At 37.5% G+C, this 27,922-nt stretch overlaps 1 protein-coding gene across 3 annotated transcripts in view; it reads left to right on the top strand.

Moving 5' to 3' along the window:
• Positions 1-27,922, top strand: part of ANO4 (anoctamin 4) — a 220,395-nt gene that overhangs the window by 72,985 nt on the left and 119,488 nt on the right. For all 3 annotated transcript variants that reach the window (XM_083821204.1, XM_083821205.1, XM_083821206.1), the window contains one exon: positions 19,933-20,139. In XM_083821204.1, the coding sequence (XP_083677330.1) occupies positions 19,933-20,139 (207 nt within the window). The remainder of the gene's footprint in view (positions 1-19,932; positions 20,140-27,922) is intronic.

Here is a 27,922-nt window from a genome sequence, read left to right as displayed (position 1 = left end):
GTTCATGTATTGCCTGCTTGTTCTGAATACTGACACTATCCTAGTGAAGGACCAGAAGGGCAACAGTCAGTCATCTTAGCACTTAGTTACCAGATAACGTATAATCACCAAAACTTCCATCTGTGTGCCTTGGACTCTTCAAAGACAACAGTACCTCTTAAATTAAGTTTTAAACTAAAGCTTTCTTGGCATTATTATTTGTAAAGCTCAGAACAAATTAAAAATAGAGGATAGTTATACAAAATGTGTTTGTTCATTTTTCATGTACTTGTTCAATTGAATGCCAAAGCTTGAACAGATCAGCACTGGTTACATCCTTTCAGGATATAAACAGGCTCACATCACTGTGTGAAGAACTATGAAATAGCTCCCACTTTTTCTTCTGGCTGTTTGTGGTGGTTAGGTCCAAGTCTTGCAGGAGTCCCAGGCCAGTATGTAAGGCCTGATCAGTAGCTCATTCACCTCTCCTTCAATGCCAGCTCATACAGCTTGCTGAACCATCAATCCTGTCCTCTTTAGGGATTTCCTGCCTTCAAAGTGCCATGTCTGCAAGCTGTGATCTTGAATTCATGCATAATCCAATGCCTGTTGCAGATATGATATTGCCTTTCAAGTAGAGTGGGTGTTACAGGCTTCACTGGCCAGTATTCAGACTAGTTCCCATCTAGTTTATATCCCCCCTAAGCCGTAGTGTTTCCAAAGCCATTCACAAACACCTTAGGTAGGAAGAAATTGTTTTGCAGCTTCCTGAAGCCAAGTAAACAAGAAAAAAATCATAGTCTAAGGAAGATGCTAGTTCAAGAACATGAAACATAAAGAGGCGAAAGGAAAGAAACAAAAGTACAAAGCACATGAATGATGTTTCAGTACTGTTCTCAGTTTGTTTACTTTACTCATGGACACAAAATTCATCTCAACTTTCACAGACATTTAATGGAGTGAGTTAGTTCCAGTGATTCTCAGTTGTATTTTTGTTGTTGTTGTTGTTGTTTTCTTTTTCTGAGCTAAACAGAGACCTCTGTCAGCTGCATGGAAACCTCCATCCCCTTCTCTGCTCCCAGGTGGAATTTGGAGGTAGCAGGCAAGGGCTACACAGGTTTGTAGACCACTGAAAATTATAGAGGTTTATAGAGGATTATAGGTTATAGAGGAATATTAGCAATACATAATGCTCCTCACCATCTCACCTCAGTGTCTTCCAGTGACGTATGGTGCTTTTCAAGTCCAGTATGAACATTCATACCTTTAAATGAAGATAAACCAATAACTTAGAAGTTAGTCTTTGATGGTGCTGAGTAGCAAAGCTGAGTAGTGACTGGAGTGATTTATCTCTCTTCCAGTATCTCTCAGTTCCACCATTTGTGTGCCCAGCTTACTTGTGTGCCCAGTACTGTGTGTGCTTAGTTTGAAACATACACTGTTAGTAACATGGAGTTGCTGATTATCTCTCTAAAAAGCTCTTCTGGGACAAATATAATTTCTTCAAGATAAATCCAAAAACTGAGCAATAACTTCTCAGAATGTTCTGTCTCTTGTGACCCAGAGCAGTTAATATTTCAAATTCCTGCTTAGTTTTCACAGATCTCAACATTTTTGTTTCTGGGGCTTTGTAGAATTTAGAATTCTTGTGCTCTGTAAGCATGTGCTTCCACTTCTGTTGCATGAATGTGCATTCCTGAAATGACCTTTTGATAATAAGTTTGTGTATATTTATCACTGAGTCAAAAGCTGTGTACGTGTTTTCAGTGCTAGGAACAAAATCGCTTTGATGAAAATCAATGGAGGAAGATAGTATTCAGGATATGGTTGCTCTTGTTCTTTTGTTTTTATTTTTATTTTTTCCCCATCAACTGAAGCTGACAAAAGCTTGTTTTCTTACCTGTCTGGAATAATCTTGAGGAATCCTGGGCTTATTTCCATGAAAGTAGAGGAACACTGGAAACTATCAATCTCTAAGGAGATTTGGGAAGTTTTAAGATTGGATTTCTGAAGTGTAGTTTGTCTATGTGGTTTTTAAAAAGACTCTTATTCAAGAATGAATATAGGGAATAGGTAGAGGTTTCATCTATTTGCTTTCTCCATAAAAGTTAGTGTGCAAAAGAGTGAACTTAACTGTTGATAACAGACATAAAGTCTTGAGACACTTGTAGCAGTTTAACTGTTTGCACTTTGGACTCCTGTTTTCTCCCTGCTCAGCAAAAACGTTTCTTGTGTTTAAAACAGTTAGCTGCTAAATACAGTTCTCTGGCAATTCTTGTACATTGAAATCAGACTGGACTTTTTTTAGGGAACAGGGAGTTACTGAGAGGTGTGATCCTTCTCTGTATGAAAAAGAAAAATGGCATGTGCTGTTGTACAAGTGATTTAGGAGCACCATTGCTTCTCTAAAGGCTGGGGGCAGAGGTGATGCCCATTTCTTATCCAACTTTCATTTCATTTATAGCTGTAATTCTGGTGTCACGCAGATAACAGTTTTTCTCCTGGAAGCCATAATAGGTAAATATGAAGCATAAGGATTTATTAAACATTATGGTTAGTAAAGATAAAGTAGTAATAGTGTCTGTTTGTCTGTTCTGCCATTTTAAATTGTTGATTTGTTTCATTGTCTTCATGACCATTTGTTTAATTTCTTAAAATCATTTGCTATAACTTAGACTATTTTTTGTTTACTACGACTGGTGTAGTAGTAGATCAAGTAAAGTCTTTCCTGGCTAGTCATTCAAAGTAAAATGAGTGACACCCAGGCACCAAACCTCATGAGATGCAGCATGCTTTTTCCTTTTTGCCATTTAAACTATAGCTTTAAGGTCAAAAAAGTCTTTGAAAAAAATTTTTGATTGTTTTAAAATCAACTTTGTCTATGTCAGAAATTTTAATTGTGCTTGTACAGATCTTTCTGTCTAGAAAAATAAAATATTAAACACATAATGAATAATGCAGCTGTCTCACAATACTGTGAATAAGGAAGTCATAAATTGCCTGGGTATTGAACTTGCACAACATTTACTATTATTTCTGGAGTGACAGCTTATGCAGGTACAAGTTGCATGATGTAATGTTGAACATTATATATGTTTTTAGAGAAGAAATTGTACTTCTCCATCTCCCACTGCAGGAGCAGGGCTGCATGCTTGTCTGCTCCCTGCAGTAACAGAGCCGTGTGGAAAGCCAAGGTTTAATGCAGCACTGTACTGGGGAGGAGTCAATAGATGGAGACATCCATGTGAAATTTCATCTTGAGCCATGAAAAGAAAACTGAAGATGCCTTAGGTAAAGAGTTGTTGATGACCTTTGCCTTCAAGACCCTTCTTTGAGTATGCACTTCTGTCTCTTGTCATGCAATGGTGCTCAGTTGACTGCTTCACTGTTTTTGCTGCTGAGCACCAGTTACCACTGCTATTCCCTCCTTACCTTTTCTCCTTCCTTTCACTAATGTAACCTGGTCTGTTGGCTGCAGTCGGACCTCTGGAAGATGCTGCTTTTGTCCATCAGTTCTTTCTTCCATTAATATATTTTTCTTTCATTTTTAGGTAAAAATAAATGTTTCTAATGTTCTTGTTCAGTAGAAATGTCTCTGTTGCTGAAGTTTCAGTGGCACAGATGCTCTATCTTTTAGTCTTCAAGACAGACAGATTTTCATTCCCATTTGCCTTGCAGAGGACTGGGCCCTAGTATGGAGCACTTCTTCTTTAAAGAAAAAACTTCAAAAAGGGAGAATTTCACTTTTAAAATTAATCACCATGGCAACCCTTACAGTGAATTTCCAAACATAGAAAGTTGCCTTTAAGAAGCATGGTTCTCTAAAAGAAAGGTGAGTTTTTACAGCTTCTGACAATGCTCCCAGAGAATATAAGATTTTACAGAAATCAGTTAGAGAGTTTTACAGAAAGAAAGGAAAAGTTATATGGTTGTGGTGGTTGTCTTTTTTTATTATTATTTAAAGAGTCTGCGTGCTAACTAATTTCATCATAATGCTGGCTTAAAATAGACTTGGAGAACTAGATAGAGCCTAGCAGAAATACTTGTGATATCGCTAAATATCATCTAGGTGAATTTATAGTTAACTATTTGCCAATGATTCTTTCATATATATAATAATATTTTTCCTAGTTTTGGACTGTTTTTTATGCATATCCAGAATCCTACTAGTAAATACTAAATACTGTTTTTAAAATTAAAAAAAAAAATAAAAAAAATAAAAAGATAATAATAAAAAGAATGTGAAGTAATAGAATAAGGGGGGGGAAAAGCCATTCATGCACTAAAAGCAGAAAATCCCTCACACATTACAGCTCAGTGAAATGTAACTTTAGTAGTCATCTCTGTGTTCCTCCAATTTCTCTCAGTACTCAGCTGAATTATTTAATATCCCTATATCCGTGTGTATTATATCCAAGGAACGTGGAATTTCTTTTCCTACTGGAAATTCGCCAGTGAAAATATTGTTACACACCATATGAAATCCTGACTTTTTCCCTGAAATGGGAACTCTGGTGTTTCATTGTGAAATCACCTGTTTCATTCTGAATCGCAGTAAGAGCATTTTACAGTGAAACTTTTAATGTCCAAAGGTGTGAGACTTCTTCTGGGAGAAACTCCATCTCAGCGAAGACTTCAGAGGGTGGTATGGAGGCTGATGGACTGGCGAGAGACAGTTTTAATCAAATTGCAATTTTACCATGGAGAATGTTTAAAAAAAAAAAAAAAGAAACAGTCAGCTCTACTGAGGGTGAATACAATGATCAGAAAGTGTATGTGAGAGCGGGGGAGTGTTCCCGCAAGGCACATAGGGTGCAGGAGGACAGGTCAGCAGAGAGGTGTCCTCATCTCCTTTCACATCATCTGGGAGCGTAACTGCAGGGTCTGGGCTGCCCGCAGGTGGGTGGTTGAGCCACACCGCTGACATCTGTAACAGGCACAGTGGGCTCTGGCTGTGTGCTTGCCACCAGGTTTTACTTAGCTGTCTTGCTAAATAGAAGTCTCTTGTTCTGTTGTATTACACTGGTCTGGTCTTCAACATGGAGAGAGCAAAGAGATTCTTCTGGGGTCAGGGCTGGGTGATGCTGTCGGTGCTCCAGATGTATTTCTCTGTGCAGTGCCTGTCTGGAGGAAATAATTCACAAAGCACCTCCAAGCATGGGAAAGTTCAGGAAAAACTTCTTTTCATTTCATTTTATTAATATAACAAGTCATTTAAAAGTGACAGCCTTAAGTTCGATACCTCAGTAGTTCAATTAAAAGGAAATGCAGTTAAAAATAAGCTCAATTACTGAATTATTCATATTATGTAACATCTTTAGAAAAGTCTCACCTTTACAGCAAAGTTAGCAGTAAAGTTTGTTGTCTGAAGTGTATGCTCTTTTAAGACATCTCTGCCACCATACAGTGGTATTCTTAATTCATGTGAAATATGAGTAAGCAAAAGATTGCCTTTTTTAATGGAGGATATCATCAGTGTGAGCTGAAGGGTTGCTTCTTCTTGTGTGTAAAAGTCCTATCAAGAACTTTATTTTAAATTCCAAAGTCAGCTGAAAGCTTGACCGGGTGTTTGGGCGGAGAGCAGCTCAGCAAGCAGTACATTTACAAAATACCACTGAGGCATGGGATTGTGTCTGTAAGAAAGCCAACTGCAGGTTATACCAAATGACTGCAAGTTGAACAAGAGGGTTTCAGAAAATAAATAATTGTCATGAATTACCATGACTGAGTTTCTGAAAAATTGGCTGAAAGACTGACCTTAAGCAGGCTGTCAAACGCTTTCCTTCCCCATTGCTTCTGATTGATGGGATTATAGGTGGATCAAAATATTTCTCATACAATCCATCTGCATGTAGCAAAACCTAGAACATACACTTTTTACCGAGAAAGTTAGATTTGGAATTTGCAAGTATGGAAGATGCATTTTTATTTTCATGTTTTTAAAGACAATGCCTGCTCATTTCTATAGAAAGGGTGAAAATTAGTCTTTATGCATCATAAATAACAACTGTAATTTTATAACTAAGAAGAGACGAGCTGCGACACAGACCAATAAAAAAGGTAGAACTTTATTTTGTGCATTTACAGACTCTTGCACTTGTATAAATCAGAAGGAAAGTACTCAGGGAATAATCATTATGCATGAATTAAGAACATTTATGGCCTATATTCACTGAATGGGAACTTTGTGTCAGGGAGAATAATCACTGAATTCTAAACTGTGGATATTCAGAGAGATTGGATTAAAGTAACTGCTTTGATTTTTTAAATTTTTTCTAATTGAAGATAATATATAAGATATTTCGACATAAGTAGTTAAATTCAAAGAAGGAAAAAAACAGGGAGCGAACAGACAAGAGCACCAAGTAGCTTAAGTACATTTGGACAGCACTATTTGGGGTTTAGGAATTCTTATGACTCACCATTGTATTTGGTCTAATATTTAACTTCTGATGTACTTTCCCATAAAATGGGTTGTTAACTGAGAAAGCTGAGAAGAAAAAAAGGCTCAAGATTGTAAATGATGGAATTTTCTTTATCTTGGTTGGTTTAGGTTTACTTTTTAAGGAGCTGGTAAAGACCCATCATTAGAAAATACATTATGTGAGGAATGAGTTTGAGAGTTGCTGTCCTGGTTGTACACAAAACCAGCCATTTGTGGGAGAAAAAATATATATACATATATATATAATAATAATTTTCTTACCATGGCTTGATTACTGAAGGAGATAGCAGCAGCAGCCATAAAATGAATACCATGCCGTAAAATTAGTACCAAGTAGAGATGTCACATAAGGAGACTGAAAACATCATGAATATTGTCAGGAACTGAAAGGAAATAGTCTAACATATTATGTTCTTACTTGATACTCACTTTTCTCACAAAACTTCATCCCTTACAATTCTAATTCATCTATTTCTTTCACTCCTAGGCACATAATATACTTTATTGTTTGAAACATTAAAATCATCTTTGGAAATCTATTTCAGGACTGCAGTTAGTGCAGTTGGAATTATGACTGCTGGAACAGTCCTTTGTAAACAGGCTCATATTGCTTTGTAAATGAAGAAAAATGTTGCTGTTTGGTGGTTAGCTCCTCATGCAAATTTAACAAGAGTATCTATTTTTAAAGTCCATCCCTTTCAGGACATAGATTTGTGATCATAAAGGTATTTGAAGAAAGAGATGAGTCCAGTGGGATCCATGATTTTTTAGTGCCATTTTGATTCTAGGGCTGATATCTAATACAAAGAGGTACACATTTCTCTTTCTTTTAGGGACTTTCTAAGACAGCTTTCCATAATTGTGTGTAACCAGACATTCACCCAGGGGATGAATTAAGGAGTCCATGTGTATTTATTTTTATTATTGTTTTGTTTGTTTGATTTTTTTTTAATTTTATTTTATTTTTAAAGAAGGGTCTTGCATTTGGAAGGCATTGATGTTATGTTGGGGTTTGTTAGGTGTTTTTTGCTTGTCTTGTTTTGATTTTTTTTTTGATTGTTTGTTATTTCCCATTGACTATCAGGCCCTTCAGTATTTTTAGGTTTAAGTGCCCTAGTGATGGATTTGACTATTCTCTTGGTTTCTAAATATGCTGCTACCTTCTGTATTTGAGTTTTCTCTTTGTGGATGGTACCATCTTAGCAGCAGAGAACACAATCATACTTAACCACTCAGGTGCTGCATATTTTTCAAAGACAGCCCTGGTTAATGACACATTAGGCTCTTCTCTGAATTATTACTAACAAGATTCATGATCGTACAGGTAGTTTTAGTGATGAAATTTTACTTTGTGGAATGTTCATAAGGACTGAATTCTACAAATCTCTTTAACTGCATGGTCTGGACTCAGAGGAATGGTATCTGTGAACAGGAACAGTCTTTCTTCCTTAACTATCTGCTTTTTTTGAATACTGAAATGTTCAGCACTTGAGATATTCAGAACAATTTAAGCATCGTTCTCAGATTGGAATGTCCTGACAAAGATAATTTAGAAATGTTTATAAAGTTTGCTGCACATGCTTTGTGATTTATTTATTTATTTATTACTTTCTGTAGGTGTTTTTTTAAACGAATCATCAGTAATGGGACATTTGGTGTCAGAGGTATGAATGAAGACAAGGAAGTTTTCTAGGAACGATATTTGTGAATGTCCTTTCACTGAAAAAGATGGTGGTCACAGAAGCTAACTCTAGGCACATGTTTCTTTTTACAGATTCTCTCTATAATCAGATTTTTTTCAGGTGGATTTAGAAAATTTATGTCTCTCCTGTGCCTTTCTTTAACCTTTAGGAATATACAACTAACTTCTTATACATGTTGTGCATAACACACACCTTAAAGTCTGTCATACGTTATGTGGTTTTCTGAATAGTTAATGTGTCAGAGAATTATTCACACATGAAAGAACGATGGGCCTTGCCCTTGCACAAGCTTGTTCTTCAGTAAATGTGTTACACTGACTGCCTTTTACAAAAGAGAATCTGTATATTATAGACTTCACATCCTATGATGTAGTTACTGGGTTTTTATTGCTTCCTAACATTTTTTTCTGATCCTGCTATAAAGAGCTTCAGAAATTAAAATGGTAGTGGTCAGTAGAGCACTTTTTCCCCATCTCCACTCTGACAAGTTCAGACAACCATTATGTGATTATTGCTTTGTTTCAGAGATTATTGGTCTTCCACCAGAAATATGATGTAGCTCAGAACAGAAATAAGTATGACCTACGCACTTTAGTCAGTCCGTGTTGACATAAGTTGAGAACAATCAATTGGATCCCTCTGAGGAATGTGTGTATGAACATGGCAGGTTTACATACTCTTTTCAAGAGCATCTTGTTATTGTTAATTGCCTAGAGTCCTGACAGAAAGATGAAATAGCAGATGAACACAGATTTTCGCTGGCATCTGCTGCACACTACAGCTGCCATCTCCTCTGGGGATCACCTTCACTTTATGACCATTTAGAAATCTTGGCACCATAGGCTTTATTGCAAACAAAATGGTTACTTGCCAAGAGAGTGTGCTGGAAATTAATGGTGCACGAGAGAAAGACATGCACCACACATGCCTCAACATTTTTTATATAATTGGCCCTTGATAACATCTTTTAGGGCCTAGGATGTGCCCACAGTTCCCAGATATTGTGAACAGCCTCTATGTCCACCAAGGACAGTCGTTCCAGAGGGCAAAAACCCTCCTAGGCACTGGACTTAACCCAGCACAGGTGACCTACATAGTCAGATGTACATCAATCCAGATACATATTTAGTTCAAAAGTGTTTTATTCAAATGTATTTTATTCAAAAGTGTTTTATTCAAATTCACCTTGCTGCAGTATAGGACACAAGATATTTTTTTTACCATCAGGGAGAGTTCATGGGGCTGGAGCTGTGTGAGGGTGGTTTCTACAAGTCAACATGAATTCCCCTCATTTTCTCCATCCTTATTTTTCTACCCAAGCTGTGTAAGGGACCATGCTGTAGTGCCCGAGAGTATGGATTGCACACTGGTCCTCTAAATGGGATGTAAAAAAGGCAGTTAAATTAAGCCTAGTTACTGTGCTGAAAATTGTTACTGACTGCGCTATGGAGGCAGACACATTCAGACATATCCTGAGCTATCGTTTTCCCCATCTGTGAAGTCTTCTGGGTTTTTCCTGTTCCACAGATGATGTCTCAGATTGATTGTGCTGTTCTGCATTATAGAGAATATCCAATTAAATAAAATAAAATGAGACTTACGATACTTGAAATGTAGCAGTTGGTATTCAGGCAGCATATTATAACGTAAAAAGAGAGAGGGGGAGGGGGAAGGTGGGGGGGAGGTGGGGGGGAGAGGGAGAGGGAGAGAGAGATCAAAAAAGAAGGCTCTGCTTTTAAAAACTACCTACACATGAAGTATATCTGATGGTTAGTGCTTCACTTCTTTCTTTGGTCAGTAAAAAGCCTCTGGGACTTGTCTTAGTGTTTGGTTTCACTGGATATTGTGGTTTGCCCTGATGTTTTTACTGCCTATTAGAGCTGTGTGTGCTGTTACCTTTCACTGCGCACATACAAGCAAAAGGCTAAAAATCAGTGCAGGCTGGCTTAAAGAGAATGTCCTTGATTTTAGAAAATCGGAGAAATAGCTAGTTGTGAATGAAGAAAACAATCTTGAACACAGCACTTAACGCAAGTGAAAGTAAGTTTTAAATGATCTCAACGCTGAGTCTATTTTTGGCAAGTAAATGCTGCGCATATGTAGTAAAATGAGTGAGACGAGTTACTGTATACTTTCCAAATCAGTAAGTGCCACTTAAGAATACAGAGCCAATCTCCCAATTTCTTTTAAAACATAGATATTGCCTCAGAAAATGAAGAGCTGACACAATGTTATTTATTGTGACAAAAACAGAGATCTGAATCTGTTGTTTTCTGTATGAATCTACATTCATGGTAGTGAGAGCAGGTCAAAAGCCAGAACACCCAATCAACAGAAATTCTGATATTCTTGAATTTTTTTTCTTTGAATCTCTTTTGAGCAATTTTGGAAGTCACTTTTGAACACATAGCTTAAAATATTTCTATCAAAATTAGCTTCTAGACAGATGAAATATTTCATATTGATGGGATTCCTTGTTTCACTGTATTTTGTTTTATTTTGTCAATGTGTTTTGCTCTCTGGTTTTAGTTTCTATGTTTCAAATTATTTCTTACTCTTTGTGTATTACAGTAAAACATTAATTGATGATTGGTATTCCAGATGGTGTTTCAGTAATTGATACGATAATTGTTTTTTGGCTTGCTCAGAGACAACTGGTATTCTAATTGGTAATTTATATTCAATTTGATATGTTAGATTGCATTTTCAAAGTAACAAGTCATTACAATATAAAAAGCCAAGATATTCCAGTCCAGATAGGGTCAGATTTATTTTCTAAACAAATTTTTTGACAGCACAAACAGCAATATATATTTTTTCTTAACAAAATGACAATTTTTTGATAGAGAAACCATCTACTGAAAACTTAGTTTTCAGTGTCTACTGTGACTATCATGTTTCAGGCATTTCAGGACAAGGTGTACTTTCTCACACCTATTTCCATGTTAGAGCAAGCAAATGAACTTTCTCCTTTTTTTTTTTTTAACAAATTATGCTTACAAATGGTACATATGAGTATATATGGTTTTAATGCTGTTGACAGTTACAGGTGCAACAATAGAGTAAATCAAAGTGGATACTAAAACAAAAAGAGTAACAAAGACCTCAACACAGTGAAACCCAGTAGGAATTAAGTCAGTGGGAATGGTGACAAATGACACTGATGGCAGCTTGCTGGGAGAACTGATGTGTGGCATGTTTTACAAAATTGTTAGGCATATATCCTGACAGTCTTGAAAAAAAAAGAGAAGCGTATAGACACTTTTTATTTTTTTAATTTATTTTATTTATTTTATTTTACTTTTTTTTTGTAGAGAGGAAATAAAAAGTGAAACATTAGACAGAAATGATAATACAAGAGTTAGAAATGCATCAAACTAGACATCTTGGGGAGAAAAAAAAAAAAAAAAAAAATCCATTTACTCACTTGGGCTCATAAGGTTTGCATAAGCAGCACCTTGCATTCAGTACCATGGCCAGTACCTGAGGCAGTACAGGTGGAAGCAGCCCAGCTTCAGGGACACGAAGGGACAGCTCCGTGCACCTCTGAGCACTTGTTTTATGGTTATGCCCTCCAACAAGGAGTCCCATCATCACTCTCAAGTAAAGCATAGGTCCCTCCTGCAAGCTGCCTGCAGCATACCCACGACAACAACCGACAAGTCAAGAGCAACCAAAAAGAGCTTTATATTCACTCAGCTACTCTTTTTTCTTCATTCATGCCTAAAGACAACAAATAGTTTTTCGGCTTGTCATGCTGGCTATTAAAGTAGGACTTTTATGATTCTCTCCAAGGTATTTTCATGGCTTTGTCCTGCTTCTCTTTGAGCCCTACAGGAATGTTTCAGTCATGGTAGATAATCACCATCGAATATGGTTGTTATACTTTAATATACTTTAAAAAAATTGTTATTAAAGTTTGTTATACTTTTTAGAGCTTGTTATACTTTAATAAACTACATTCAAGTCTATAAAATAATCCTTCTGATGATGGGCCTAAGGTAAGCATAAACTTTTTATTCATTAGGGATTTGTTTTGTGTCAACAGAGTTAAATTAACACTGGCTCTGGATTGCAGGTATACCACAGGTAATGTAGCCACTTCTGTTAAGGTGGGGAGAATAAGCTTTCCTGACCTAAAGCATATTTGCAAGTATAAACCTTTGTCCTCCTGGAGTCTGTGTCATTTTAGCTATTCTTTTCTAAATTGGTGCAGAGAAATCTGTGCAACCCCAGCGGGTACACAAGCTCTTTCTTCCTGGAGTCCTGGTTCTAGTTCAGACATCCTTTTGATCGCAGTTCAAAACATAGATCTTAACACTGATAGTGACTGGCAGGCACAGGACGATGCCAGCCATCTAGTTGAAGGAGGGTGATTGGAAAAAAAAAAAAAAAATGCTCTGACAGGTAAAATGCCTTTGTGAAGATTTGATTTGCTGATACAGGGAGGCTGTACAGCAGTGCTCTTACAGATGTGATAAATGTGAGACCTGGAAAGCAACTCTGTGGAAAAAGATGCAACTTGCCCATGAGAGAGGGAGCACAGTATTGTTCCCAGTAGCCTTTGCTTGACATGAGGACCTAGAGCAGGTGGGTTAGGAAGGAGGTCCCTGATTCACTAGAGGATTGCTTGAAGAGCTGGCACATGCAACAGGGAGGCAAAGTCCATGTACATCTGTGTCTTGGGGCAAACAATGTTACAAGGGAAAGAACAAAATTGGAAATGTATGTCAAAGTGTCACTGTGTAAACCCATGTTGAAGCCACAGCCTGAACATCATGTGAGTTGCTGGTCCTACTTTTTGAAACATTCTTCATGTACATTTCAGGCCCCCCATTCTTAAAAAAGGAAGGGGACAGAGAAGGAATAGCCAGGGATGATCAGAGGTCCACAGCAGCCTATCTGTGAGGTGCAACAGTGTAAATTGAGTCTCCTAAGCTTGGGAATAGAAACAACAGAGAGAGGATAACATGGAGCTCCATAGTATCATGAGTGGAACAGAGAGGTAAAATAAAATAGTTATTCATGATCTATCCCAATACAAGTTTGAAGGTGACAGGTTCCAGACAGAGAAAAAGAGTTATTCCTTCAGATTGTATATTTAAACTGTGTAGCTTCTTTCCATAGGAATTTATGAATGTTAAAACATTTACATAAATTCAGAATTCAGCTGGACAGATGAACTCAATGATGAGTTCAAATAGTACACTTCTGCCTCAAAAAATCCTTAAGCTGGCAATTTGTTGGAGGCTTGGAGAAAGTGCTGGGAAAATATCACCATGTTCACCCTTTTCTCCTATGTAATTTCTATTGGTCACCAGTAGTGATAGGATGATGGGCTGGATGAAACTGTATTCTGACCCCCTACAGTTTATAGTAGTTATATAAAAACAAAAGCAAAAACAAACAAACAAAACAATGGAAATGGGGTGGATCGATGACATCTCTCTTCCTTGGCTTTCTTAAGAAGCATGAAAGATCATGAAATCAGGTTCATGGCGAACATACAATAGTTCTGTATCATGTGCCACAAGGCCCAGGAAATTTTAAGGAAATTTAAGGCCTTTGGAGGATAAATGGTGAGGCTGTCTGGCAGAGGTGGGGGGTAAGAAATGTAATTTAAAAAAAAAATATATATATATATATATAAAATTAAACAACAAATTAGTGCATCCTGCATGTTAAACCACACTGAAAACCAAGATACATACACCACGTCTATATCCACCATGAATGTGTGAGTTTTTGAGAGAAAACAGAAAAAAAGTAACATTCACAGAACATTTTCTCAAACTTCTATGGATCTTGACAATTTTCATTTCTCCAATATATAGGGGAAAAAAGAAAAGATTATGCAGAGCAAAAACATGTAATTTATCAAAATGCACAATATTATTAAGCAGTTTTCTCTCCAGCCTGTCCCGTTTCAGGGAAGTTCTGTAACTAGAAGCTTTTTTGTTTGTTCATTTAAAGGTTTGCTGTTGTGAGGAGTTTGTTGTTGTTGTTTTTCATCCAATATAGTCAGAAGTATTTCAACATTTTCAAAGCTGTACTTGTATAAGTACATATACACAGTATAATCTGTGTTTAGATATGATTTGTGTTACCAATGGCAAAGGAGTTGATGCAGTGTTAGAGAGGTGATATTTAAACCTATGAAAAATGATATAATCTCATGTAGGAATCCTAATGCTGTTGTAACATTTTTCTCCAAGGTATAGAGAAAGATAGCTATGCTTTTCTGGATGTGTTTGTTATCTAAGTAGAGCACAGGATGGGAAGGAAAAAAGATCTACCTTTAGACTATGTTTTCAGGCATGAGTACAGAGGGCAGCAGTGAATTTTTCTCTCCTGCTCATTCATTTTCACCTAGGATTCAGGGTAAGCAGAAGAGTCAATTGTGGCATCAAGCATAGCTGTCTCTCTGCTGAGCCTCAGATGAAAATGATTTTTCATGAGAAACCTTTTATCTTGCTTCGCTTTCTGAGCTCCTCCTTTTCAAGGCTAACTTCAAAATGTGAAAAAACTGAATATGTCTGTGGAGCATCATTGACTTTAATAGGAGATGTGGCAATTTGTGCAAGCTGAGGAAAGGGACCCTAGTTTTTTAAGGTGGACAAATTGGCTCATTTTCTCCTTTACTGAGCGTAAAAGTCGAAAGGAATAAAATACGCAATTTGCCTATTTATGTATCACACCTTAATGCCCCATTTTTTGCTATCTGCCTATTTTTCCAAAGTACTTCCTTATGACCTTGCTCATCTGTGCCTTGACGACTGCAGACTCCCCAGAGCTGCCTTGCTTCTTGTGGCCCTACATAACACTGCAGCTGAGATTTTCTTCCTTACTTCTTGCTCTGTGCAACCCTCCATTCGATATGCTCAGAAAGGGACCTTGAAGAAAGGCTATGCCTCAGTCTGCTCTCAAGGCCTCTGCATAGGGCCAAAACAGAATAAAAGACCCACATAAAGAAAAGAAATAGTTGAAATAATTTGTCTCTAGCATGAGCGCTGACATGCTGATAATATCAAATCAAAAGTCCTTATTGCACCTGCCAGCCTCAGTTTGTTATCCCAGAGAAGATCTACAATGCAGGTCAGGGCACTTGAGGTTAATTAAGCACTGTTAGCTAATGGATTGTTTATACAGCTTTGTGAGCCTGCATTGCACTGTTGTTGTTTATTCATGTTCGTATTATCTCTGTCTAGAGAAAGACACATCAGGAAGGAGCCTGTAAGTACTTGACTGTAGCTAAAGGTGGTGCAGACTGGAACAGAACTGGGGCTTACCCAAGCCTGCCTCCCCAGTCGGAAAGACTGTCTCAGTCCCAGCACAGCGTAATTTGGACACAGTGCTTTGCTGACCCCAGCTCTGGCATTAAAGTCCTCTCTGTCAGTACCAGAGCTGCTGAATTACTCTCAGTCAAATGGTGCAGGATGAGGCCAGCTGGTGGCAGGTGTTACTGCATGCAGAGGTGCATGGTGCTCAGTGCCTGATAGCCAGGGCTGAGGCATGACCACGGCAGATGCCCCGTCAAATGCCTTGTCTGAGTGATTTCTGTGTGCACAGGTTGATGTTCACCACAGTAGCATCTGAAGAGCCAGCAAAACAAATACCAGTGTCACATAAAGCTCTGCACGCCGGCTAGTTCTAAGCCACAGGCATGCTGTGGTGTTTTCTACTTTTAGTAATTTCTCCCTCCTTTTTTTTCTTTATGTTTGGTTTTATTGCTTCCTGACTTTGAAGTACTTCAGTACTCCACTTTTAATGTGCTCATATACAGGTTTTATCTGGAGCATTATCAATTCTCTAGTTTCATAAGCATACTGTGGCTTTATATAAGGCAAAATATGCTCAATATAAAAGAAATGAAGCTTTGGAAAAAAAGAATTATCATACAAAGACATAACTGGGAACAATAAAAGTTAGCCAGGAGCAGGATGGAGGCTGTTCATCCCTGCTGGCAAACTGCACAGCTGAGATGTTTTTTTAGGAAAGGAGTGAAGATGTTTCTCCTACATGAACCTGCAAGCTCAAACAGAGGCCTCAGAGGAGAACAAAAGAACATCAAGAAGAGCAGCTCCTCATGGAGACAAGAAGCTTGTACAAGAAAAAAAAAAAAAGAAAAAAAAAGACAGGAACATAGGTAAGGAAGGGAAAGGCACATGAAGATTGAAAATACAGAGAAGGATCTCTATGCTCTAAGCAGGAAATGAAAAGGACTGAGTGATGCATATAACTCGTGAAGGCCCAAATCTCGTCCAGCTTGAAAACACTAAGGTTCTACTGGCCAGCATGTTAGACTTCCCCTTACATCTGCCATGCAAACCTAAGTTGCAATGGTTCTTATGATCTGTTTATAGTAAGTCAGAGGGAAAAGCAATAAAAGAAACACCTGCAAGTTTTTTGGTGTTTTTTGTATGTTTGTTTCTGTGATTTTTTTTGTTTTGTTTTATTTTATTTTTTGTAGCATCTCTACTACCTGTCAGATCATTTGAGTGTGTTCATACCTCCAGCTACTGGTGTTGCCAAGCTCACTTACCAATGGCCATGCTGCAGGGACAGGTGCAGTCAGGCATACAACAGCACTGGGATTTCCGTGGTCAACCACTATGTGGTGCCAAACCTGAAAGTAGGGGAACACTCCACCAAGCAGAGTTAACTGAGGATCCAGTCTGCAGTGTACTGCTGGAGAGCTTGTCTTTCTTCCTAGATGTTTTGCGTGGGTATTGTCATACTGTAAAAAGTAATAGGTGTCAACTTGATTATCTATTCTTCAGTTCTCCACACCCTTTTCTCACATCACTGACCCACAGACTCCATGATTCAGCAACAGTGTGGGTTATTCGCAGGAAGAATGGGGGAGTTTGCACTGGAGTCTGCCTAGTGCCAATAGTTCACCAGGTTTTCATCCCCCATAAGCTATATGCACTGTTCCTAATGGCTTCTCTGCGTCTGATTCCACCTCCCTTCATCTCTGCTTTTATGCATGTTATCTGGAGATGTACTTTCAAGTGCCAATATCTCTTTTAAAAGGACTTTCGCCCACATGAAGACAAGGTAATACCTCAACTTACTGCAATATTAGTCTTACATTTTTGCAGACATTTAATTTAACAAAAGAAACACACAGAGAAAAGTAAGATCTGGGCTCTCTCTGGAAAAATCTGAAATACTAATTAAACAAGAACACTTGGTTCTCTTGAATATACAAGGGAAATTCACTCTCCTAGTCAAGAGAATGCCATATGTGGAGATAATAACTGCAGTGGCAAATCAGGAGAGTGTGTTGAACTCCCAGATATACTGAATATATTGGTGACACATCTTTGATGTAAACTGTGGTACTTTCTGAACATTTTTGCATTATAAATATGTCCAAGGAATACTCTGTAAAATTTCCTGTAATGTTGGCACATTCTTTCTCACATAGTTCAGTGTTATCACTTTATAGCGCCACTCGTAAGTGGAAACAAAAACAAAAAGTTGCCTGTAATCAGAGTTAAACTGTAGATTGAACATCATTTTGGATGTGATCAATGTGCAGATTTTGCAGTCCTTAGGAAGAATGATATGGCTGCAGTATCCTTTATTTGGTGGCTGCACAAATAGTTCAGGAAGCTGAATCACAGCTGCACAACACTTTAAAGATGTATTTTTTGGAATGCAAAGAAGCAATTTACTTGAACCTCAGAGAAATGTAGCAGTCAGCTCATGTTGGAACCAGTTCCTAAAACAGATACCTTGTTTCATGAGCAAATTAAAATACAGCCTTACTGAGGTCCAACCCGTATGGATGTGCCTGTGCCAAGTTCAAGTTTAGCATTGGTAGAGTATATACCTTGACTCCATTTTAAACTTCAGAGAGGTGGTGGTTTAAAATGATCCAACAAACAATTGTTATGCTAAAAGGAATACCTTTGTTATACCTTAGAGATCATTGCACAAGAACTCGAGCATCATGAACTTCTAGTGGCTGTGTGAGAAGTAAAGAGTTCGTTTTACAGGTGGGGCTTATCTTTCCATTGGTTGAAGCCCATTATAGCTAAATTCTTTATTCAAATGTGCTGTCCAGGCACACTCATTGTCATTCTGCTCGTGTGGCTTATTACACTGGCTTTCACAAGATGAATCAACTGAATAAAGTGACTGGGATTTGCTGTCTGTGTTAACGAAGATGTGATTTCAACAGTCCTTAGAAGCGGGCAGCAGTTACATTAGCGCTGTAACTGGGAGGTTGCTCATAGGAGCACTCTTCCATTTATGCTTCCTGCAGGAAATCAGCTCTGATGAAGTGCAGGCAAATGAGGTAGCGAGCATGCAGCTTCTGTTTTGAGTGCACAAAGCCATCTCAGAGGAGAGCAATTCGCACAACCTGTTGTGTATGTGTGCAAACCCACTTTTTCCACCATCTGCCTACAGAAGAAGAAGCTCTCTTCCCCATGCCAGTATGTTATGTATCAAAGTGTATTAAGATGTCAGAGTTTCAAAATCTCTTCTGTGGACTGGAGATTAGTGTCACATTGACCTTCAGTGGAACTAGAAGATTGGAGTCACCAAGGCATTCTTGGACATTGCAGTAGAGAACGCCTTTCACAAACACATGCAGTCTAGTCAATGATGTCTGAGTGACCAGTTTTACTATTTACAGTTCATGTGCTCACAGTATTTGGATTTCCAGTTCTTAGAGCCTGCTGTTTCCGTCTGCTTCTCAGTTTACCCATTTATTTCTGCTTAGTCGATTTCTTTTTCCTCTTTCTCCTTTCTCCTTTCTCCTTTCTCCTTTCTCCTTTCCTTTTTCCTTCCCTTCCCTTAAAAAAAGTGGCTGGTGATGAAAGAAACAAGAATCACAATTAAATTAAAACGATATTGTTGAATTATGTACCATTCAACTTTGTTACCTAAAAGAGTTTGTTTAAAGGTTTTCAGCAGAGGATACTGAGGGTAACTCAAATTAAGCTGGAGCAATTGCATTAATATCAACATAAAGTCAGAAGCAATATTTTCTGCTATAAAATAACATTTATTTCTGAAAGTATACAACAGACACCGAAAAATTCAACTTTGTTATTCTCTGTGGAAAAGTAAAGTCTGTTTTTCATCATAGACAACAATTTCTATTTAAAAAATAGCTATGTGACAAATTTGAGAATGTTTGGTGTGAAATAATTTCCAGTGTTGCAGGGAAAATTTTGTGACTGGTGAAAGTGGAATTGTTTTTCAAGCTTAAGGTCATGTTGTTGTTGGTTGTAGCCTTGCTGTTTTCTTAAAAATATACTTTTTGTTGTTGTTGTTAAAAACTAGTCACTACCTGAAGTGTAGCATCTTTTCCATATGATGAGATATTCTGGTACACATGAATGCTCAGAAGAAAAGAACCCATTATTTCCACGTTTTAGTCCATCAATCAGAAAACTGTCATTTAAAAAAACTCTGTGGTAGTTACCTCATTAATATTGTCCTGTGTGAGCTGTGTGGGTTTTTTGAAGGAATGGAAGATAATTCCTCCTTCAGGCAAGTAATGCAGTAAGCCATGACTTTGTATTAATTTAAATATCTATTAGTGTGTCTGGTTCTGATGTCCACAGCACAACAGCAGGAAAGACTTTTACATTTTTTCCTTTTTATGGAAAATTCAGTTTTTTATAGTTTTCTTCCTTTCCTTTTTTTTTTCTTTTTTTTCTTTTTTTTTTCCCTTCCTTAAGAAGGCTTTTATAGCCCCGTTTTATCCATTGCACTTCTTATATTGTAGTTATTCCATGCTGATCTCTTGTATCTAACAGTACTAATTCTTATTCCTGTCAGGTATAAGTTTATCTATTCATGGGGCTGAAAAGCGTGTGCAAATCTGTCAGAGGAGAACTGCAGCAAGCTACCCAGTGTTACAGCATCCGCCTGTGGTTGGGCAACCTTCACTCCCACAAGTCAGAAGGTCAATAAAGATGGAAGCATCGTCTGCTGGATCTAGTATTTCAGCAGTCACTGGTGGAAAAGCAAAACCCCATCAGCCAGGTAACCGATTTGGTCTGACACCTTTTTCAGTTCCATTTCTTGTGTGGTGTGCCATTGTGTTGTGAAGCTGGTACTAATAGCATCAGATCATGCTTGCATGGAGATCAATTTATTGATCATCAGAGCTACAGATTGATAGTTTGTGTATGTTTGGTATGTTTTTGACAGTTGTATATTTCACTAGGAGTAACAAGAGTTGGGACAGCTGAAACTGGGGAATAAAAATGTAAGTTTAGTCATTAAAAAAAAAAAGCCATAAAACAATCAGTAGTCGTGTTCAAAATGTTAACGCAGAAAGAACTTTGGGCTATTGTTTTTTGATACCCTTTCAATACACTTAATTTGGATAAGCCCTGAGCTGATGTCAATGCTGTAAAGGCTACAGGCATCCCCATGGAACTCCATAATTGACACTAATGTTGGTTTTGAACTAAGGATGTGGCATGATGCAGAATGCAGATCAAAGTCTTGCTGCTAGAATGAAAACAAAAACTTTAGATCTGAAGGAGATTTTGCAACATGTATTAAATAGTTAACAAAATGAAACTTTTTAAACAAAAGCCAGAATCTCCTGGGAACCATCAAATTCTAATTGACATCATGAATTCATTCCTTCTTATGTTAATTGCCAGAGCTATTTTAGAAGTATCTTTTCTTATAACAGGGGAGTGTATTTGTGTCGGCCATGTTCAGTTGTTCTTCAAAGTGAAAATTAAACTCCAACTTTCTTTCCTGAGTAGAGTGAATTAAGGCTGCCCATAAAGTCAGTTTTGTAGCTTTCATATTGAAGGGTTTCAACAGTCTCTCGGCTGCCCAGGAAAGGGCATGAGGCACCCTGTAACAGCTGCTGGGGTGCCATGGGACAGAGTCCATTTGTGTGAAACAGGTCGCTCTGTCTGCAAACCCTTCATGTGTTTCCATTGCCTTGCAGATCTAGGAAATGCCTCAATTTTTGTACAAGTTGAAAATATTGAGTGCTTATTTTGTTTTGCTATGCAGGTCTATTGCCATGAGTTTCATACACCAATACTATTCAGTCACCATAATCTTTGTCAACATGTATTAATTAAAAATTTACAGTGACTTGTAACCATTTGCTTTGTTTATTTCTTCTGTTCACTTGTTTGTCCTTCTATTTTTTCATCTTTGGTCTTTTTCCTTTGAAGTACAGAGAGACTACTACTACAAAATGTTGTTGCTGCTAAAGATATGTAATCATGACTGCAGCGTGTTAAAATACCAATTAAAAGAAACAGCACCACAGTTTGTGAAACAAGTATCATGAACATGCACAATAGGTAACACTAGCTATTCTGAGCTGCTCATTTTGAGCTGCTGCTATGTGTTAATAGATATGGCCTATGTTTTAATACTAAATAATGCACAAGCAATATAGCTGGTTTCTGACTGAGAAAAAGACACCTTTTTGGGTAGACCCCAGAGGTTTCCTAAAATGGAGCTCATTAGTGAGCATCATTTGGATTATGCTTGTCAGAGGATTTTAGCTTTCACTACAGTCATATAAGATTAGCTTTGTCTGTCATATCTTCCTTTTTAGACAATAACAGCATCTATGACCTTCAGAGAGTTTGCTCAGCAGCTTGGTTTAAGGAGGCATTTTCTATCATGAGTTTCATGGAAGTTAATAGAAGTTAATAGAACCGTGAGCCTTAAAGACTGCAGACTTTTATAAATAGTTTGCATGACAGAAGTATTGTCTTAGACAATTTACAGTGTCATTGTTTCATCTGAAAAGAAATAATGATTTTATCATTTGGATCTGTTTATTATTATTATTATTATTTTCAAGAACACTAAATTTTTTCTCTGTCTGGGCTGAATTACAATTGTTAGAGCTGTATTCTCTGTATATGTTGGTAGAGTCCAAGAAAGTAATAATAGTAACTATGCAACAATTGTAATAAGTGGAATTACTAGGAGAAAATTTTAATTTAATATTGAAATCATATGTTATTAATTCCTTCTCATCCACAAATTAACAGCTCTAACTTCATGAATATTTTTTCTTATACACTAATTAGCCAGTAACAGTACCTTATTGAAGGCTATACATTATAAATAGTTTAGTATAAAATGTTTTGACTATATGAATTACCCAGGTAAAAGATCTTGCACTATCATTTTCTAAGCTATCTTCCTGCTGCTTCATACAGTAGATTCCTGAGGTTTTTGTTCAGTCTAATTTTAAATATCTTATACAATTTGAGTTCTTCCTTACACTGGAGTGTTGTTATCACAATCAAATAGGTATTGCTGTTGAAACAGTATACATCATATTCAGTCTGAAATTTCCTTTGTCCAGTTAACAAATATTTTGAACATGAAGACAGTCCAGCATAATTGATTGTACAGAAAAGTATTCTGAGGATTTAAAATGCTATTTCTAATTCTTATCAACCAAAGAAGTTAGCACCATGGAAAGAAAAGGTTTTTGATAAAGTGACAGAGAAACGATCGAGTCTATTTTTTCCCTCTGACAGCACACTACTTCTGTTTTCTGAGTTCTGCTTTGTTTCCCTTGGCCACTTCTTTTCAGAATGACATTTTTTATTATTTATTGTGAATTCTTTCTGATTGGCAGCTGTTTTCTTTGACTGTGGTTCATAGCTAGCTACAGTCTGAGGAGGAGGAACTAGAGATATTACTCAGCATTACAGCATTCCTTTTCAGCTTGCTTCCCTGCCAGTTTTATTTACTGCTGGCCAGGAACTTGAAGTTGATGACTTCTGCTATTACTCTGGGTGTTGTAAGCTGTGAGAGTGGCTAACGAGCAGTAAATTGCCCATGATAAGTCCTTAAAATAAAATAAAATAAAATAAAAGTCTTGTGCAAACTTGCAGAGGTACTGACTGCTCAGCCACAAGTGGAATCCCAACTTCTAAGCTCCGATATTAACCAAATCAGAAGGTATCACAAAACTGAAACAAAATAGAGAGGGAAATGGAGAAATAAGTCGAAGAAAGTTATTAACTGTGTTGTGAGCAAAGATTTCTGATACCTCTGCATATGCATCTGTCTGAGGAAAGTTTCTCTTGGAAAGGAGAAGAGCAAAGACAAGTAAAACAACCGGGTGGTAAATATAGGTAAATATAGCTAAATATAGCTGCAATGACTTCAGCATTGACATATTAACGGCAAACGTGCATTCCTGCCAGATTCATGGAAGGACAGTATTTAAATTTTTGAGAAACCTTCAGTTGTCATCTCCCATTTATCTGAGCAGATGTGGTGTATTGTGGCTAATGGGATACTGGATTCTGAAGTACAGGGTTCAAAGCACCTGCCTGGTGTAAATTGTTACAACTCTCCTGAAGAAGGTTTATGACCAACGTGTCTGTGTTGCACACAGGAGGCTTATTTTGAGAGCTATGGTAAACAGCATCTAGGTTGTCTGTAACAGCAGAAGTTCCAGGTACCAAATAATCCTGAAAGTTAAAGTCTTCCCGCTCTATTCCCTCAATGAGGCAAATCTGTGAACAAAAAAATCCTCACTTGTGATTGCATTGCACCTTTGTTATGGAATGAGCAGGATTTCAGTTTCTGATTTTCTGCCTGCCGTTTCCATTGACACTGCTTATTTCATATAAGGGTGATGTTACCTTACTTTTTCCTCACGACGATGAATTCCTTTATTCTCAAACTCTGAAGAACTTATCAAACCTATTTCCTCTTGCTGTTGTTAAGTCTGCTGGCTACCTTGCTCAATACTTCTACGCTGTTGTATAGTGAATTCTTCATTGTGTAGAACACTGGAAACTTCCGATGTCTTCTCTACTTGCAACACTTGCTAGCAGTTACCCACTTCTGCAGTAAGAAAGATTTGAAGGTCCTCCAGAAAGATTTTCTCTCTCTTTACTTTCTGTGAAGGATGAAGGTCTTTGGGTAAGCCAGAGCTTAAGGAGAAGAAAAAAAAAAAAAAGTAACTGTAACTCTGTAAGACTGCATAATACAATTTTTTATTGTGTTATTGAAGTTATCTTTAAATTCCACCATATACATAAGCCCATATCTTACATATTTAATAAAGTAGATATTCTGTATCAATTGTAAAAATTAGTTCTTCCAACAGGAAGGATGGTCTTTGAAATTCTTTGTCTTCAGAATTTAGTAAATATGTAAAGACTTCACCCCAGGAAATGCATAAAAATTTCCTAGAGATTTCTGCTTTCAATAGTTTACTGTTCAAATAGATCTCCTTCAGTGTCAGAGAATGGTACGTTTTGGAATAGGGATTGCTTGCTATCTGAAATGATAGAGGCATATGCATGGTATATGAATGAGCTTTATGTTCAATAGCAAGGAAACACCTCCTGAAATGTTTGGCTTCTGGCATTACAATGGAAGTTTAGTGCAGTCATTGGAATTCAGAGAGAATTTTTTTTCATCAGTCTCTTGCCTTTTACCACAAATAGTACCTGATAGAGAGGCCGTGATTGTTAAAGGAATATATGTTGTCTTAGGCATGCTTTTCTAGATTTTTGGATCCTTTTGTTATTTTATTATTGCTTATTGAACTGCATCATTTTTATTGATGCACTTAGTTGTTGGTTAGGAAAGAAGAAGCAAGATCTAAAGGCATTGGCGAGCAGAACAACTGACTTTAGGAAGCAAGGAAAAAAGCACAGTTCTTGAAGCTATGGCAATCAAAATTAAAGCAAAAGAGGAAATGTATGTTTAATGAGCTTAGTCACCACATAATGAACTTTGAATCATCAAGGAAGCTAGAACTGAACCCTATAAAACCGATAATTTATTGCACAAAAGATAACCTTTTCTCATCACAAAATGTGCACATGCTTGTCAGCATTTACATTTGGTGTGAATGTTCTTCGGAAGATCTGTGTTAGTTAGATGTGATTTCTTGGTTAAATCACGTTCTCTGTTCTTTGCTGACTGGCAGGATGTATGTCATATATCCCTCTCAGATAAAAAGAATAAACTCCTGCAAATAATTCTGCCAGAAAGCTCTGTCATGCAAGTACTTCTTGGCAGCAAATGCACACAGTGTATTGGGAATGGCTGGTGTCAACTCACCTGAAAATTTGTCTTCACATTGACGGTAGTGCTTTTATTCTGCTTGTCTAACACTCTTAGGGACACAGCCTTTTTCAATGTCTTCCACCAGGTGTATATAAGAACTTCCTCTCATGTGGAATGAAGCGTGTGAAAAGCAAGCAGATTTCAAAGAAGTTTCACATTCTCTTCATTAAGCTTATTTGCACATTACAAAAAAAGACATGCTTACAGATAGACAGATACTTCTGTGCAGAAGTATCTTGATTAATGTCAAATGAAACAGCCCTGGATATTTAACTTTTCTCTTTATCTACGGCCTGTGTTCCATACAATGGAAGTCCAATGCATCCAACTAAATTTCTCCCACATCTCTACCTCAAGTGTGAGCTGGAAATAACTCCTTGATGCACAAAGGGACACTTTCTCCTGACTGTTGGAGCTCTGGAGCCTCTGCAAAGCTGCTAACAGGGAGCTTGCTTCAATTACAAGGAGGACATTTTGTCCCTGGGCTGAATGACAGGTCGTCAGATGGTGATTATGCAGTACTTTGAATTTAAGGGTTGAACTAGCTAGTAGATGATGCAGAGCATGAAATGTGAAATCTTTTTTCACTTTGCTTAGTCATTCAGCCTGGTTCATTCATCACTTTACTTTTCTCAGGGCAAAAGCCAGTTATTTGAAAATACCTGCACCTAAACCAAATCAAACAAACAAATAAACAAACAAAGCTAGAGAATAAACTGTATTTTTCATTGGCAACTCTCGTGTTTAATTTTAAAAGATATGGTTTAGGCACAAATTGCACCCTTCTTTTTCAATTTGTGCTCCACCTGACACAAAAAATATTGATCCTGCTTGGGACCTGTGCACACCCTCAATAATGGCCTTCAAAAATAATAATTTTAACTGGTGGCTTTGAGAGCGTTCTACTTCTCTGGGGAAGTATGTATTTTTAAACTTATCTCTTTTCAAATACTTCTTTTTTTTCCCTTCCTGCTTTGATCAGCCTCCTGTTTGCTGTTGTAAAATGATCTTTCATTCACTCTTGCAATCAATTATGTATGCTTACTTTAAAATTAGTATGGCTCACCCTCAGATTTCAGCTCTTGTAGCTGTTGTTAGTTTACAACACGCAGTCAGCTCACAAAGGCTGCAAAATGGCAGTCTCTCTGGGCGTTCTTGATCATTCCACCCTCAGACAGTTTCCTCGCAGAGGGAAACATGTCTGAAATAGGAACCAGCAGCCAGATGTAGCTTTGCACCAAATACGGAATATTGCTGATTCCAAGGCAAGGTCATAATGTCCTAAGACCAGTGTACCATAACTGTCTTAAGACAGTTAAGAATATTTTTGACCTCAGTAGATTTTGCTGAAGAAAAATGACAAGACAATAAATTAAAAAGAGAGAGAAAGAGAGAAGGAGGGGAGAGAAAGGAAGGAAGAAAGGAAAGAAAGAGAGAAAGAGAAAGAAAGAGGAAGAGATGAAGAAAGAGAGGAAGAGAGGAAGAAAGAGAGGAAGAGAGAAAGAGACAAAGAGTGAGAGAGAGAAAGAGAGAAAGAAAGAAAGAAAGGTGTGTTTCTGAGAAATTAATGACCCATTTTATTAAAAGCAAATAGCTTATCATTCAAGGAGCAATCAGGGAGACTTTGAATAATCAGTTATTATATTCCTGTATTGCTTTACTGAAAACATAGGGCTTTTTCATAGATAGAGTCCTTACTTAAAGGGGACTAGGTATTATGTAAGCCTCTATTTCTAATGTAAAATATGCTTCATATATTCTAAGGAAAGCTTCTTGAGGTTGACTGTCAAAAATGGAACTAACTAGGTTCTACTTTGACAGAGATGTTTTTGAGATCAGGAAATATATTTGTCTGTAACATGACTGCACCATTTTACTAATTTCCACCAAAGCTTTCATGCAGTCCAAAAAACAGCAAGAACGTTTTCCAAGCCTGTGCTTCATTCTGAAATCTCAAAATTAAGCCAAACCTTTATTTATAATTCAGGGGAAAAAAAAAAAAAAAGTGTGTGGGGGGTGGAATTTGCATGGACAATTAGACATAAGTAAGTACATCTATGTATCAGAACCCACCAAAAAATCCTACTACTGCAATACATGGAGGTGGCAAGCCTAAAAAGAATTGCATGAAAAAAACATCACTGCTTACAGCAGATATAAGGGTAGCAAAGGTGGCATCATTTTTGATCTGTTCCTTGTTCCAAGAAACGAGCAAACTCCCGTTGGGACATGCAGACTGCTACCCTTCCCTGTGCCACAAGTGGCTGAACATCTCAGGGAAACAGATGTGTTCTCCCACATGCTGTATAACTCCATGGAGGCTCAGTATTTGCTAGTTACATACTTGGGGTATGCAGTTCTGTATTGTGTTGGGCTTAAGAGGTCCAGCAGAACATGAAAGACACACTTCTGAGGTCTTCATTATGATATCTGTGTGGTGCACCGGGCATGAACCTACAGACAACAGTTTAGGGTGCTTACAACAGAAAAAGAGAGATAGCACTACAGGCTTATTGCTTTATTTTGACCTTACTTTAGGAACATGCACCACAGAAAAGGAATTTAGCACCTGGACTATGGCATGAAGAAGTAACCTGAACTTCAAGGAAAATGGAAGGTTTTTAAGGGTCATCAAAACTGCACATAATTTAAAGGCCCTTTGTGCTGCCAGAATGCCTGAAAATGATGATCCTTGAGGTTCAGACACTGTCTTGCCGCTTGT

Source organism: Anser anser (genome assembly GCF_964211835.1).
Source record: "Anser anser genome assembly, chromosome: 1".
Taxonomy (NCBI): domain Eukaryota; kingdom Metazoa; phylum Chordata; class Aves; order Anseriformes; family Anatidae; genus Anser; species Anser anser.
Note: the sequence above shows the minus strand (reverse complement) of the source record. Positions and strands in the feature narration are given on the sequence as shown.